Source organism: Heptranchias perlo, chromosome 23, assembly GCF_035084215.1.
Source record: "Heptranchias perlo isolate sHepPer1 chromosome 23, sHepPer1.hap1, whole genome shotgun sequence".
Taxonomy (NCBI): Eukaryota; Metazoa; Chordata; class Chondrichthyes; order Hexanchiformes; family Hexanchidae; genus Heptranchias; species Heptranchias perlo.
Genome location: NC_090347.1, coordinates 9,948,128 through 9,964,728, shown reverse-complemented (window position 1 = coordinate 9,964,728; position 16,601 = coordinate 9,948,128). Strand labels below are relative to the sequence as shown.

Sequence of the window (16,601 nt, the reverse complement as noted above, 5' to 3'; positions counted from 1 at the left end):
AGAATACCTCAAAAGCAGCCTAGAGCTTTCAATACACCTCGCAATTCTTCCCCATAAGCTTTTGCGCATATGCAAAACTTATCTTCTCCACATGTGCGGCCATTATGTCCTTCGTTTCCCCTTATCACAACAGTCAGTGACTGCATTTTAAAATAAAAGTACTTCATTGGCTGTAAAGCGCTTTGGGACCGTGAAAGGCGCTATATAAATGCAAGTTACTTCTTTCTTCTGCTCATGTGTGCTGTTGCCAGGGTGACAGTAGTGTGAGTGCAGCAGTGTCTTTCAGTGGTGTTCATCATTAGAGCCTGAGGCGCCTCCATCATCCGCAAGCCTCAGCCGGCCTGCTGCACCATTCAGTAGCACTCTAACCTGCGTTCATGACCTGCAGGTTAGAGTGTTGCCACGATTAAAACCAAGGTTAACTGAGATTTTAAAATTTTAATCGCAAGATTAATCGCGATTGCTTGACTAATTCTGTGGGAACTATTTAGTGTGTAGTTTGACCGCCTGTGACCGGTATTGCTACAAATGTTGTTTTATGTAAAAGCTTTTGATATTTAATGCTGATTTTATGCTAATTATGCCATCATTCTATACAGATTCCAGAGGAGCACGATGCTGAGAGCCTGGTCCGGAAGGAACGAGAATGGAGATTTTTACGTAACGGACGAGTTAGAAGACGAGCTGAACGGATTATAGAGAAAGGTGATCCATGTAACAGATATAATTAACCCATTTGTCACTTTTAATGAAGATGCATTGCAGTGGGAATTTTTTTAAAATTAAAGCTGAAATATTGATTGCTGTTGACTTGCTTGAGTTTATAGTAATCTTCCGAAACACAGTGAATTCAGAAATTCAACGCTGATGCTTTGTGTGCTAGATTTAGGAATAGAGCAACCAACCAGTAGGTTACTGGAATACTAGTTTAACATTTCAAAATTGTACAACTCTGAGCAGAGCTTTTATTTTAGGAGATTTCAATGTGAACCTATAATATGGGATGGATGAATACCACATCATTAACCAAAACCATCTATCACCTGACCGTCAGTGGAATAGAACAGCACATATTGGATGTTTTGGGGTACATGTTAGGTGAATCAGTGAACTATTGAACAAATTGTGTAACTATTAAAGTCTCTGCTGCCGCAGTGAATGAGAGAAAGCATCTTAATAGCTGATTGGAATGTGACTCTTAATGCATTTTTTTTTAAGTAATTATATGATATGCCTAGCACTTTATGAATAATACTGTTTGAAGAAACTTGTTATCTCATTTACACATGATCTGATTCACCAATGTCCTTTCGGGAAGGAAACCTGCTGTCCTTACCCAGTCTGGCTTATATGTAACACCAGTCTCACACCAACATGGTTGACCCTTATGTACCCTCTGAAGTGGCCAAGCAAGCCCCTCAGTTGTATCAAACCACCGGGCCACTCAGCTGCAAGCTCCCTACTTAACAGCATTGTGGGAGCACCATCACCACACAGACTGCAGCGGTTCAAGAAGGCGGCTCACCACCACCTTCTCAGCACAACTAGGGATAGGCAATAAATGCCGGCCTTGCCTGCGGCGCCCACATTCCAAGAAAGAATAATTTTAAAAATCCAATAACTTGCGAATTCTTGTCATTGTTAACAACTTACTTACAATAACTAATGACTTAACAAATTCCATTTCGCCACCAGCACTGTTTCCAAATTTGACTTTGCATTTATTCCACAATTGTGCGTGTAGTGAAAGTAAAAGTCAAATTTTCATTGTCACCAGCAGGCCTCCTGTGGCATTGCTCATGGTGACTAGGAGGATTTCTTTTATAAAAATTGGGACATTACTAAGAAAATTTAGGGATTTGTGTGATAATAAGCAAGTGATATGCTTATAGGAAGGGTAGGGTATAAGGAGAAGTTGTTATTAAGTAGATTCAGATGTATGAGGAAAGGTGAGAAAAGAGAGTAGGTTGATGGGAGGATCAGGTTTGCGAGTAGAAGAGTCAGTGGCGGGAATGAAATAGGGATGGGGAGGGGGAGAAAAGTGAGTGGAAAGCCGAGCAGTTGCGTGAGGGGAAAAGGGGAGCAAAGTTGAGAAAGGGTCATGGGAAGTAGAGACATGGGCAATGGAAAGAAATAAAGTGAGGAGGAGGGAAGGAGAAGAGCAGCAGCTTAGTACAGTAGGGATTGAGATAGGAAGAAAAAGCAGTTATTGGGAGAGAAAGAGAGATCAGTCGGCCGTAGATGGTAAGAAGTTGAATTATGGGAATTGGTGTAGAAAAAGGAGCGTGTCAGACAATTGGCTAAGAATTTGTAAAGTTAGAGTATGTTCAGATGAAAAAAAATTATTTTACTTGGTAGCTGATAGTTAATCTTTGAATTCTGTTTTGAACATAAACTACAGAGAGTAGAAGTGAATCCAATTAGAAATGGAATGAAGTGGGGAACAATGTAAATCAATTCAGTGGAAGGTAGAAAAGAAAAGAAAATGAAAAAATTAATTGAGTGAATTAATCTTGATATTTGGAATAGACAGTGGAAAAGTAAATTGGAGGATGAGGGTAGGCATTATTGGTAAAGGTTAACGGGTAGAAAAATGTATATTTAAGTGAGAATTGGGATGTATTTATTTATTAGTGTTATTCCTATTATAAAATAATTTTCAGCATTGAGAGGATGAGGGAAGTATTTTAAAATAGCAATTTTGGCAATAAAGAGGATTGGGGAAGGAGGATAGAGAGAAAAGCCAAGGGGAGAAAAAACTATTTTTGAATTGGGATGAGGAGTCAATTGACTGATTCTCTGAGAAATTTGGTGGTACAGGTGGAGATTGAGATTGTGATGTGGAACACAGGAAGATAACTCCATAAACTTGAGCTCATCCAAAACTCTGCTGCCCGTATCCTAACTCATACCAAGTCCCGTTCACCCATCACCCGTGTGCTCACTGACCTGCATTGGCTCCCGGTCCGGCAGCACCTCAATTTTAAAACTCTCATCCTTGTTTTCAAATCTCTCCATCGCCTTGACAACTCTCTATCTCTGTAACCTCCTCCAGCCCCACAACCGTCCGAGTTCTCTGCACTCCTCCAATTCTGGCCTCTTGCACATCTCCGATTTCAATCACTCCACCATTGGTGGCCGTGCCTTCAGCTGCCTACGCCCGAAGCTCTGGAATTCTCTCCCTAAACCTCTCTGCCATTATCGTCCTTTAAGACACTCCTTAAAACCTTCCTCTTTGACCAAACTTTTGGTCACCTGTCCTAACATCTCCTTATGTGGCTTGGTGTCGAATTTTGTTTGATAATGCTCCTGTGAAGCACCTTAGGACATTTTACTACTTTAAAGGCACTGTATAAATGCAAGTTGTTGTTTAGTTTTGAATACTCCCACCCTTTTCATGCTGCACCACTCTACAACCCAGTCAGACGACAGCTCCTCAAGTCAAAGCGCTTAATAGTTGCACTCCCATAGGAGATGCCATTGCTTCATTAGGCTGTGAGCACTGTTCTTTCTTTACCGGATAAGGTGCCCAAATCAGCAGTACAGTTGTCCAGAACAGTCCCAACGTTGAGAGTGAGCACAGGTGGAGAGAAGAATGGAGCAGAATCAACATAAATCTGCACACCTGGTCGATGAGAGCGAGGAGTACCCCCAGCTCTGAACGGGACGGTGCTGAGAGGCAGCACCACTTCAAAGATGGGGGGGGGGGGGGGGGGCACAAAGAAGCATCACAGAATAAAATGGGGCTTGAGTCACCAGTGCACATTGAGGAGCGAGACAGGTGTGGAGTAAGCAGTGGGACAGAACGAGAGCCCACTAGAGCACGACAAAGGAAGAGACTGCCAGGAGATGGAAATGGTGAGCTTGGAGGCTTGGGACATGCTGGAAGAGGATAAAACGTAACAAAATATCCAAAAAACATTTCATATTTACCTTGAAGAGAACAAAATAAACAGGTCTTGATCCCAGAATTACTGCTGTGGAGAGTCTGTGAGAAGACCTCATGGGGGAGTCGCAAGGTTAGAGTGTTGCATATATTGTCTATTACAGCATTCTGGGCTATTATGAGTGCCTTAGGCAGAAAACGTACCCAATTGAATTAAGGCAGGTGGTGGCCACTCATGGATTTTGTAAGTACAGCAGCTAACTTTTTTTTCCCCCCTGGATTATTTATCCCTTGAATGCTGCAGATCCTACTTACTAGTATTTGGCATAGTTCAATTTGTGCTGTCATTTACACATGGTCAGTTGCACCATGTGACAAATTTTCCTGTTTCTGTGCCTGGACGTATTGGATTGCCTGGGCAGGAGGAAACTCTAGCAGAAAGGATTGCACACACATTAAGGAGCCTGCCTGATTTTCTGTCCATTCGTTTAAATGGATGGAAAATCAGCTGGGCCTTTTTGTGGATGTGCCGTCCTCCCCGCTCAATTTTCCTCTACCTTGTGTACGCAGGTAATTCCTCCAGGCACAAAGCAGGAAAAGCTGCCAACTCTCTGTAGTGTTCATTATTATCTTGGATCCTGCTTCCATTGTACACGTTTCTTCCAAGAGCTCCACAGTCAATAGTTGCCGTCCTATCACCTGGAACGAAGCTATTTTTCCATTCATGTGCACTGTGAGCCCCCACTTTGTACTAAACTTTTTACAAGATATTGCTTTTCCTTTCAGGCACCTTCAGCAGTGATACATAATTCAAGCATTTTCCCCCCAACCATCTGTAGGAATTCTATTAAGTATAGTTTTACAGTACTAACTATTATGAAGATGAAAGGAAAGAGGGAAACATGAAAGCTGTTTTATAACTACTGTTCTGAAAAGAATGTGATTTTTTTTTTCTAAATATGATTTTAGTCAGGTTCTTTCTCCCTACCTAGGTATTACAAGATTGGATGACCAGATCTTTATCAACAGAAACCCAGGCGTACCTTCTGTAGTGAAGTTTCATCCTTTTACTCCCTGTATAGCGGTAGCTGACAAAGACAGTATATGGTAAGAACAGCTCTAGCTACAGCAAATTATTTCAACACCAAAGTAATTGTAGCTTGTTCAACAGCATTTTGATTCTGGTTTTGTTATTTCTTTGAAGTTTTTGGGATTGGGAGAAAGGAGAAAAGCTTGACTATTTCCATAATGGAAATCCACGATACACAAGGATTACTGCTATGGAATACCTGAATGGACAGGACTTCTCTCTGCTCCTCTCTGCCACAGGTAAAATAACTTTAATGATGTAAGTACTATGATGTGCAAGATATTAACCTCACAGCAGATAACCTACAGTTGTAATTACTAATGTGTCATTGTGTAGTTGGGCATTTGGTGCTGACTACTTGGATAGTTCAGATTTAAATAACTGGTATAGGACTTGATGTTTTAGGTTGCCTACAGCAAGATTAGGGTGTTGCAGGGAATAGCGAGATTCTGAAACATGTTTGTCATTAGGTTTTGGCCGTAACTCAAGATTCCACTTGTTGATCAGATCTTCTGGAAACATTTTTTTAATCCTTTGATAACAGCTGCTGTGATCAGTGCTGACAGTGTGACTTTTTTTTTCCACAAGAAATCGTTATCTTAAGGATCTTCTCTCAGAATATCACCACAGGATTCTTTACTACAGTTTCTTTTTCTACATTTTTGTTGCTTTGGCCTTGTACTCCAACAGATCAAAAAAATCTTTTTTTTCTGTTTGTTTCCTGTAATTAACAGGAATGATTCACTTTTGCACAGTCTTGCTATCACCTGAAGGATGACGCACAAAAGTATGCTTTATTGAAGTAGATTGATTTTTTTTTTCCTTTAAGGACATTAGAAAATTCTAGTAACTGAATTCAGCATTGTTTTTTTTTCCAATCCTACTCTAAAGGCTTGACATCAAAAGTCCTGAGCTGTAAAGGATTACACCATGTATCTGCATTCCTGTGCAGACAAAAGAAACAATATTGTGAAGCTATATTTAAAATCAGTTTATTTTCAGTATGGAACTTGTATAATTTATTTTCAATCTCTTCATGTTAAGATAGTAATTGATTTTAGTCTTTTTTTAAAATAACAAAGACACTTTTGATCCAGTTACTGGAATGCCCCTTGTTTTCAAATGGAGATTGTGGCTCTTTTATGTTTCTGAGTGGGAAATGGATAAAATGTGAAGATGGTCCTTTCCCTCCAATGCACAGTACAAGAATTATGCATATTGCATAAACCGTAAAATCATATACTGCCATCATTAATTTGTCAATTATTTGTCAATGTGCACATCTTAACCTGGCAGGTGACCAAGACTGCATATTTAAAATTATAATTAGGTTAATCATATTTTTCTGAAGTGCATATTATTAATTAAATTATGTGTGCTGTGTTCTAACAAGCCTCTGTGGAGGCAAAACAAACCCTTTCCTTTCCCTTCCATATTATATATAATTTGAAATCTCTGTCTGATTATGTAGAATACTTAGTGCATTTTTCTGGGCTCAAGTTATTGACTAAGCATTTTGTTTTACGTCGAGATATGAAAAGATCAACACAGGTTTCTACAGATTTAACTAGATTAGCATTGCCATTTCCTAATAGTTTCTGTTCTGGAAGGGGACAGAGAACTAGTTTCAGTTGAGATGATGAAAGTTCAATTAGCTCTCTGCTCTCAGTGCTGCACAAGCTTGCACATTCCTACACTGTACATTTTAGCAGATTGAACTGACTGAGCAAAATGAAAACTAGTTATATAACATTTCAATTTTTTTTTTAAAACCCTTCTTTAAACTTGCTGTGGAAAGTTTAGAGATAAAGACCATGCCTCCGCTTGAGTCACTGCCTTCAGGAGAGGGAAGAAAAATGAATTTTAAAAAGGGTGGGTGAAATAGGAAGCTAGTACAGTGGAGCTTTGTACTTGGTTATAATGAATTGGGACACTTGAAGATTAACAAATCACCAGTTTTAGATGGGATGGGTTGTATTTGAGAATATTAAGAGGGTAGAAATGGGAAGCATGGCATTGGAAGTTTTGTAAACCTTATTGAACACAGGGATGGTGTCAGACCTTGAAAATAGCTAATGTCACTTTATTTTTTTAAAAATGTCTAGAAATCCATTGAGATAAAAATTCTAATGAAGGAACCAATTTAAGAGAATCTAACCAGAAAAACACAAAATCCAATTGAACACAGCTTTATGGTTTGGGTGTGCTAATCGACCAAGAGTGGAAAGTGATGTCACATCAATTGTCAAGCAAATACGATATTGGGACGTGTAGCCCGATGAAGTACAAGTTTAAGGAAGTAATACTGCCATTGTGCAAAGTATTGAGGAGCCTATAGTTCAGTCGGAATGAAAAAGAAGACCTGGAGACACTGCAAAGACCTCCGTTATGGCAGGCTTTTAAATCATTGCGCAGATGGTAAATTCATCAGCCAAACAAGTGCTATAGGCAGGAGGGAGATGAAAGTGTTTTGATCTGGCCCTGTACAAGTATCGAAACAACTTGAGCGTGTCAGATAGCTTCAGTGATTTTGTTTTTTGTTCATTCCTATTGAGTGTGTTGCATCAGTAGCAATGAACTTGGAGATAACACGGCCAAAACATTTCCAGTCTATGAGCTCCATTTCAGGTGAGGAATATAATGTAAGTTGAATGACAGCATTTCTTCAAAACCCATCAAAAATTACAAGAGTCTTGTATCTAGTTTATCCCCCTGCAGAAAATTTATGTTTGCCAGTCTTAAAATACAGTAGTAAATTCTCAAGTATTTTGTTTAAAACAGATCCAAGTGAAAGTTGTGCCCGACTCAGAGATGCAAGTTAGAACACATATAATGGTAATTTTTGCTCCCAAGTTGCATTCAATGCTAGAAAGCATAAGCACAAAGCTCAGGCCAGGCTCCATCCAGCGTTCATGTGTGATTCTATTATGGACTTCCTCCATTCTTCCAATCCCAATCTCACCACTTGTTCATTCCATATGTTAAGGAACATTAAGTTCCTTCTCCAGTCTCTCCTGGGGTGGGGGGGGGGGGAGGGGGTAAAAGTTAACCGATGCCGTTAGTATTTCCAAAAATTTAATCCCCGTTCTCAACAGAGATCAACCAGCTTTCCATTGAAAGGTCTTAATTAACAGCAAATCAGCTCCCTCTGCCAAGAGTCTTTTCCCATCTCCACTATTCGATGGAGGAAAATGTTTTATTTTTCTAATCTCTAACCTTAAGGTTTCAAAGTCCTAATTAATTGAAAGCCAAACATGTTAAATCTTATGCAGATGTTCTGAGAACATGTTGCAAAGGAACCTGGCAAACACAAGATTGCCACAGAGATTTGAAATTACAAGAGGAGAAATCAAATTTGCTCAAGGCTGTTGACAATTGCAGCCTTCAGATAGTCATTTTTTTCTGATGTGCCCTGGAGTAATCCTTATAAAATTTGGTACAGCAGCACTGCTGGAGGAAAGACTATTACATTTTGGACGATGAAGGACTGAAAATAGATTTTTTGAACTTGGTAATTCAGAATGATCAGTGGGATTTCGGTTTGCTCTTTTAAAGGAAGACAATGATTCCAGTCACCGGCATTATTCATTCGAGTGCGTCTAAAGTATTTTCTTTGTTGATGAATTTGATCAAGTATACTTCATTCTGTTTCTGTCTAAAATGAAGTGACCTCTTGAATTTTTGGGGGGAGTTTTCTGGTAATTGTAATGATGCTTTTTAATTTTCATGCTACAGCACCTGTATAATTGAATTTATCTATCACATGACTATCTCCACAAAAGTACAGTTCTGCTTCCAACATGTCATACAGAAGAGTTAAAATAGTAAACTTGTATTTAGCAATGTACTGCAAAGAATAATTAAGTAGCTGTAGGTGACAAGTAAGTGTAAACAGAACCAGTACCCATAACTGGTAATGTAACAAGGTAGTTGAAAGGCCAAGATTCAAACTGTTTCAGACCTGATGGTTTATATTTGGGGGGGAAACAGAACTCAGAGCAACTTCATAGCACTATCTACATCCAAGTTAATTAAAACCAGACAATTTTAAAGTTTTGAAGAGGGAACCTCATCATTATTATTTGTAAAAATTTAATCATTAAAATATAAACCACACAAAACATGAGTGTTAATAGCATACGGTCAAGCAACTAAGAGGTGTTACTGAGCCCCAACTATGTACAAACATACCATGCATAGCCCATGAGGAATAATGAGCAGCAAGCTTGGTTTAAAATATGCGACTTAGTTTGAGGTATGTTGCTTTTAAAAATAAGAACAGCTCTACCTATTTTAAATGGATTTATTTCTGTGTCACCCTGACACAGTATCCTGCTAATATTCCCCAATCAATAACATGTGTGTGTATGAAAGCTGCCACATTAACACATACAAATGATATGATCAGAGTGGTAATGACTTGAGATATGGTTTCGTCTCCCTCTCACTGTTGGGTTCAGAGACCTTGCTCAGCCAGGTCCCCTGATTATGTCACCAGTCACAGTTTAAACATATATGTGTTGGAAAAATCCACACAAATATTGTTGAAAAACCAGAATGTAAGAACTGTAGTTTTTGAGTAACTTGTAAAAGATGCACTGATAGTGAAACTTCTTCAGTTACTGTTAATGAATCTGTACTTTACAATGGCATGGAGTTCACATGGTCAGTTCACTGGTTACAAACAATGTTTTGACATCTGACAGTCATAAACCAAGAAAATTTGAGCCAATGCAGATCCTGAACATATTCAGATATGTACAAATCATAAAAGCCTGTTTAATTTGTGCATGGAAATGAGTTTACTTTCAATGTTTTTGAAGAAAACTATTTGCAAAGCCAAAGTTCTGTAATAAATTAGATCACAATATACAAAGAGGCCATTCCTGGGACAGTAAAGCCACTTGTAGCATTTCAGCTTCAGCCTGGCTGCAATTGGCTAACACAGCACATCCCAGAGATCGAACCTGGTCATAAAGCTTAGTGCCACACCGCATAATGCATTTATTCACTCTCTATATGAACACCAGCTGCGCGTTATCAGCTAATTCTAAGTTGCACCATTTTAGTGGTGGGAGATTCTTTTGCTGCATTGGTTTTCTTTTTAACCAAAATATTCTTAATTGTAGATTTCATATTTTTGTAACTTTTTTTTTAGATGATGGAGCTATTAGAGTCTGGAAGAACTTTGCAGATTTGGAAAAGAATCCAGAGATGGTGACTGCATGGCAAGGGCTATCTGATATGCTTCCGACCACCAGAGGTTAGTTGTGCTGTATGTAGTGAAGTAGTTTATTCACTTTATTTGCTGCCTCGAAAATTCCTTGATTCAGCTCTGCATGCTGCACTGCTTTGCTCCTCAAGTACCAGTCGCACGGAGAAGACCCCACCAGACTCTTTGGATTACATGGAGTTGGGCATCATCATCATCTCAATGTACAAAATTCATTTTAAAAAAAAACAGCTCTGCTCTATCAAAATGGACTCTCAGATTTACAGTGGTTAATATGTGCTGTGCTTAGATGTACTAAGAACTCGAGCTCCATCCCCTGATAAAGGACCAAAGCGTTCTAGGAGTCTTTCATTGTCACCTGATGCATAAAAGGAACAGCAAGGTTAGCTGAGCTTCTCTTGGGATCATTTTCCTAATTGGTCCATGGCATTAGTGAGTTGGGTAAAGCTGTAACATTTTATCAATGGGTCCCTGTGTAGATGTTCCAGAATTCAAGAAAGAGATGAATGTTCTGTTCACAATTTTATTCAAAACCATAAATAAAAACAGCTGCAGATTCCTGTTGTATGTCTCATCACATTGATAAATTTAGCTTAAAATGCATCTATTATGGAAATGCATTTTTATATTATGCTGAAATTGACCTATAGCACTTAAAAGGTTTAATAAATCATGTTGGAAGTTTAATATAAATTTTTTTTGAAAAATATTGAGTTTAACTGCCCAAAAAAATATACATCAACATGTCATGCATAAGAATCATGTTTCTACTGGATTGCAATTCATTCTTTGTAGAAGCACTAAAACCAGTTCTTGAATTATGCAGTTTTGTTTGGAATGATACTGCATTTGGTTCTTGTAGATCGGCACTATTAGCTATAGTTTTTTTTTTAAAAGATTGGAAAAGCTGCATAACGCTATGGTCAGGAGTTAGACAAGAAACAGGGCTCTGTCATTCAGATCCACCACATATATTTACTCCATTGTCTCAGAACATTAAATAAGATTATCCTCTGTACAGTTGTGCTACATTCTACTGGGAAGGGAGGCAGGCTGTCACTCCATGATGAACACACACCACCTGTCTGTTGATTCACAGAGCTTGCTCAGTGCTGGCTCTGAGTGGTAATAGCATCAAAGCAATGGAATCCAATCCTGGTTACCAACCCTCCTTGCAGAAAGAAGTATGTATTAGAAATAGCAACTGTAGGAAGGGAACAGGAAGAAGAAAATTCAAGCAAAAAAATCTGTAAAGACAAGATGTAAAATACATTTTTCTACAATGCCATCTGCCTGTTGGTCCGTTTTTAAAAAGGAATTCTGGCTTCAAACCAGCTTCTGCTCACTGCATACAATATTTCTAATGTCTGATTTGCAACTCATTTTGATATTGTCGGGTACATAGTGAAATTTCAGGGTAATATTGCCAGGCATACAGTGAAATTTACATTTGCTAAGAGCCACTTAGTGTTTCACAGATTATTTGTATCCTTTTGTCACCAGATGTCATGCTGCATGCTGTTATTAGCTAAAATACAGAAAGGTACAAGTGTGGCCTGCATCAGGTTTTTCAACAAAGTATCTTTTAAATATATTCACATTCACATTTACTTTTGTTACTTTTCCTGTACTTTTACATATTTTTCTATAACTTCAACCAGCAGCAAGCCAGGTGACATCACGGTTTGGTGACAAAAGCTTGCCGATCATGCTGCAGGAGTTGGTCTCAGCAATTGGGAAAATGCCACAACCTTTTTTAAAACTGTGCAGGTGCTGGATTTATAGATTATGGGGGGAATGTTTTGTACATTAAATCTAAATTTCTCAGAGCCTAGAATTCCCCATTTAACATCTCACCGAGATATTGATTTGAAAGATTCCATTTCTTGCATTAATCTTTAATTGCCTAAAATAAACAATTTTTGTATGTAGGCTGGTTTAAAACTGGTAACTTCAATCCTCAGTCCACTGATAGTAATTATATGGAACTATCTTATAGGCACGTAATTTTGAAATGAAATATTTAAAATAGGAATACCATAATGCTGGCCAGATTTTGCTTTTAGTCCAAAAATATGCAACAACTTCATCAAGGTCACATTGTGTTTTATTAGAGTCACTTGAAGGGATAATGGATCTTGTATTGGCTGCGATCTTGTATTGGCGGCATTTTCTTTTTTTAAAAAAATAATGCATCCAATTCAAAGGCTAACGTCTTGCCTGGCAAGTGAGCTTTAGCAGTCGTATCAGATATTTATTCCAGGTGCGCATACGTTGTAAATTATTGGTGACTGTCATTGCTGATCACCTCTCCCTCTCCTCTTCCCCAGCCTACCCATTCCCAAGGTGGGATATGTTCTGTTGTCATTACAAATAGAGATTGCTAACGGGAGAAAATGTACTGTTTATTTATTTGCTTCTTTATTTGTTGTGCATATTTATTTCACTATTGCGCAAATGTGCTTTTGTGCCCCAGATGATAACTTGGTGATTTAGTCACCTTGTCAGTATGCAATTCCCAATTCCATTTAATACCATGTTTTATAGAGGCAAAGGTCTCCTAACACCAATTTGTATATCCCATAACAAATCACCCAAAATATGCAGCAAAAACCAGACCTGCCTCCCCAAAACAGGGGTTGGTCAAATGCTGATGGCAAATTTGACTTTGATCTGTATGCTAAATATTTCTCTACTCCCCATGAGCTCTCACCACTGTTTCATGTGGATGTACACAACTTGTGCGCACGAGGACAAAACCTTTTAGACAATCCTAGCATTGCTTAGCAGTATAAACAAGGCAGCTGCACTTAATTCACCAATGCAGACTCAACTCTGGAGCCTGGTTTGTAGTACAGATGTCAGCATAACCTGGAATGCTGGTCTTGTGTTAGGAGAGAGCTTGCTTTAACAGTTGAATTTCCATGGTAGTTACAGTTGATCAACATTTAGCAGTAAATGAAAGATTTTGAACTGAAGCACAGGGATAAAAATGTTTAGTATAATATGACAGCAAGACCCACTCATGTAATTCAGGCAAACATGCATAATTGGCTGTGCTGAAACTGATTTACTTGGTTGTGATTTTAAGTAATTTTTTTCTTGTAAATTTTAGTATCTGGTAATTATGGTAGGATTAGCACTTCCCCATGTTTGTTCTTTTATGGCTTATCCACAATGAAAGACACAGCATTACTGCCATGAGAGAGTAGCCTCAAAGCCTCCACTCACTTATTACAAATTGTGTTTGTCTTATACCAGTTATCTCTTTCTCTTGACAGTAACTAGTAGACAAATGAATTGGAAAACTCTTTGGTGCTCTGTTGAATGTTGTGAGCTGTTTATTTTCCTTAACATTTTCATAAACATGTGAGCAGTAATCAAATACAAAAAAAATCTATATTTTGACTCAAAAATGAATCTTTTACACTGGATGTTTTACGGCTCAGAAATTATTGATTTTTGCCATGAAAGTTTAGAGTCATATCAATAAAAGAGCAGAGTTCCCTCATAACATTGTTAGAATCACTAATATTGCACATCAATCATCAATAATCTGCTTTTTAAAAAAGTGCTAATATTATGTGTAATGTTCACATTCCTGGTTATTCCTTTCTCCAGCCCCCACCCATCCAAAAAAAAACATTCACCTTTCCCATGCAAGATATAGTGACAGATACAAGAAGCTCACTTTCAAGTCTGTCACTTTAGCTGATTTAATTTGGGGGGGGTATTGACACGGTACTTGGCCAACTATTGTACTTTTAAAAATATATATATTACATTACATTTTTACGAACATTTAATCTCATGTTTGTAACTTGTATTGTCATTGCCCTTTTCAGCTATTGATATAACTTGGTTTAATTAGGTTCAATTGATCTTGGGTCCTCCAATAAGCTATTAAACTCCTTATCCTGCCAATGCAACCACTCCTTTTCTGTTAGGAGACTTCAGCTCACAAGGATCTTATAAATCGATGTCTTCTTTCTTCTAAATCACAGCGCAGTGTGTTGTGGTATTGCAGGGTAGGAATGTGACTTATTTTGAAACTAATGTTGTTGCACTTGCTCAGAGAATAACTGATTTGAAATTTTAGTTATTGCTCTGACTTTTATCTCCTTATTCTGTTCCCTCAGATCTTTGTAAATGTAGCCGTATATAATCCAAAGATCCAATGAGGATAGAGATTCCCCTGATTAGTTTCATTAGTTAATAGTGACGACCAAGAGGCAATTGATGGTGGGGTGGGGGAAGGTGAAGGAAGAGAATGCAGATTCCTGCTTACTAGTCTGTCCACTTGTAACATTCTGAGGGAGATGCTTTCACTTGGCTAGATTTCTCAAACAGTAATGCCAACTTGTTAGAGAAAGGTAGAAACATTGAAGAACTTTTTTTCCCCCTCCATTTAACTCGGTGGTTCTTACAGAACTGGAAATTGAATTCTGAGTCACTTGGATAAAACCTTTAGTCGGGTTATATGTGTGAGCTCTGAGTAAAGCTGCTCAACTTCCCCACGTAGGCCACGTTCGAACAGCTATGAAGTCTGCTGATCATTTCATTTCCTCTTAAATTAAATAGCTCTTTCACATCTACATTGTGCTTGCCAGTCAGCATTTTGAAGATGTTGATCATGTCCCCTTCAATCATTTTTCCTCCGCTGGAAACAAGTACAGTTCTGAGAGTCGTCCTTCGTAACAGAGCCCTAGAGTTATGGTGCTTGTCTCACAACCCTCCAACACATCAGTGTTATGCACAGTATTCCAACTATGGCCATACCAATAATCTGTAAAAGTTAACTTTTCAAAAGCCTTCAAGATGTGTCGCAGCTTCATAGTAACTCGATACTTTCACTCAGCATTACATTACACTCACATCATATTCCATTTTAACTGATTAAATCTAAAATAGTGTCCATCTATCACATACATACATTTCATGTTTTGTGTATCTTATATATATTCCTTATATTTGTCTATGTTAAAACCAATAGTAATTCTATCCTTGGCCTCAGCTGGGGGTGCTACAGTTGGCCTCTGCACCCCTGGACTAATGAAGGAGAAAATCAAGCAGAGTTCCCACACTCAACACCAGCCAACGAACCCTGCTGGAAAGAAATGCCCTCCTCTAAATCATTTATATGAAAAGTGTGAACAGCAGTGGAATTAGAAGAAATCCCTTTGGAAACCATTTTCCCTACCTAAGGCAGAGCTTTTCCATTTATCATTAATTATTTCCTTTTGTGAAGCCAGTTTTCAATCCAACTCACTAATTTAATTCCATGAGCCTTAATCATCTTTATATCAAGTAAACTATATCCAATAGTTAGCTAAGGTAGATTTTTGAGATGTGGTCTTTTGCTCAATCCATGCTGACTCTTCACTTTGTGCTCTTCAGATGAACAGAAATAACATTTCTTAAAATGCTGTTCATTGTTTTCAGCATTGCTGCTATTAAACTAATTTGTCTAATTTCCAGGTTCATGCTGGACTTTTTGAATATTGGGGCAACTGTTCAGGTCTTTATTGATCTCTGAACAATATCAACCAGAGCCTTATCTGTTTTTCTACTCATTTGCTTGAGGGTGTATGATTCAGGTCTCCTGTAATACTTTCTTGATAACGCACAGTTTACCGGCTTCCACTTAACATCACAGAATCCTGAGCAAAATGACAGGAATCCGTAGCCACAGATTTAATTATTGAAGACTGTAATAAAGCTTTCATTTTCAACTCATCTGACATTTCCTGCTCCTGTAATTATTTCTTCTTTTTCCTCAATTTTCTGTCCTGCTCTCCTGAAAGTGGTAACTCATCCTGGGGTACAGTTCCACAAGTGCCATCTGCCCTCTGGTACCTCCTCCAAAGGGCCATTCCTCTTGGGTAAGCCTAGATAATGAGTGTGGGTAGACTGTTTGACGATGCAGGCATGATGACAAAAGCCAATCCTGTTCTTAGTCTATGTTCACCTACGCGCACTTTCCAACATAAGTCGCTGTATAACGATTGGGAGCAAGCACCTTAGCTGATCTTTATCCTCTGTATCCCAAGGATGCTAAGACGGATTACAGTACCTTTTTCGACCTTTCAATTGGGATCAGCTAACTCGGCACAGACCAAGGGTTGAACTTGGGACTTTACTTGTCCATACAGCTCATTCATCCAAATGAGCCATTACGAGACTGGGCTTCTACCTAATTTATCCCTTAAAGTACCTATCTGATCTTGATCAGCAATTTGTCATATAGCTTAAAGTGCTCTTTCATACTTTGTATCGTGTTTGTTTAATAGAGTTGACTGGTTAAAAGAAATGTTTCTCCTATCTGGCAGGTCTTTCCAATAAGGAGTTTTGTATCGGAAATTTCTTTATAATATGTATTTGTGAATTTCACT

The 16,601-nt window shown here is 38.4% G+C and overlaps 1 protein-coding gene across 1 annotated transcript in view; it reads left to right on the top strand.

The window, feature by feature from the left end:
* The window catches only part of rptor (regulatory associated protein of MTOR, complex 1), a 355,394-nt gene that overhangs the window by 290,523 nt on the left and 48,270 nt on the right, over positions 1 to 16,601 (top strand). Inside the window, exons 25-28 of the mRNA XM_068003988.1 lie at positions 600 to 705; positions 4,879 to 4,993; positions 5,091 to 5,215; positions 10,135 to 10,239. Of these exons, the coding sequence (XP_067860089.1) occupies positions 600 to 705; positions 4,879 to 4,993; positions 5,091 to 5,215; positions 10,135 to 10,239 (451 nt within the window). The remainder of the gene's footprint in view (positions 1 to 599; positions 706 to 4,878; positions 4,994 to 5,090; positions 5,216 to 10,134; positions 10,240 to 16,601) is intronic.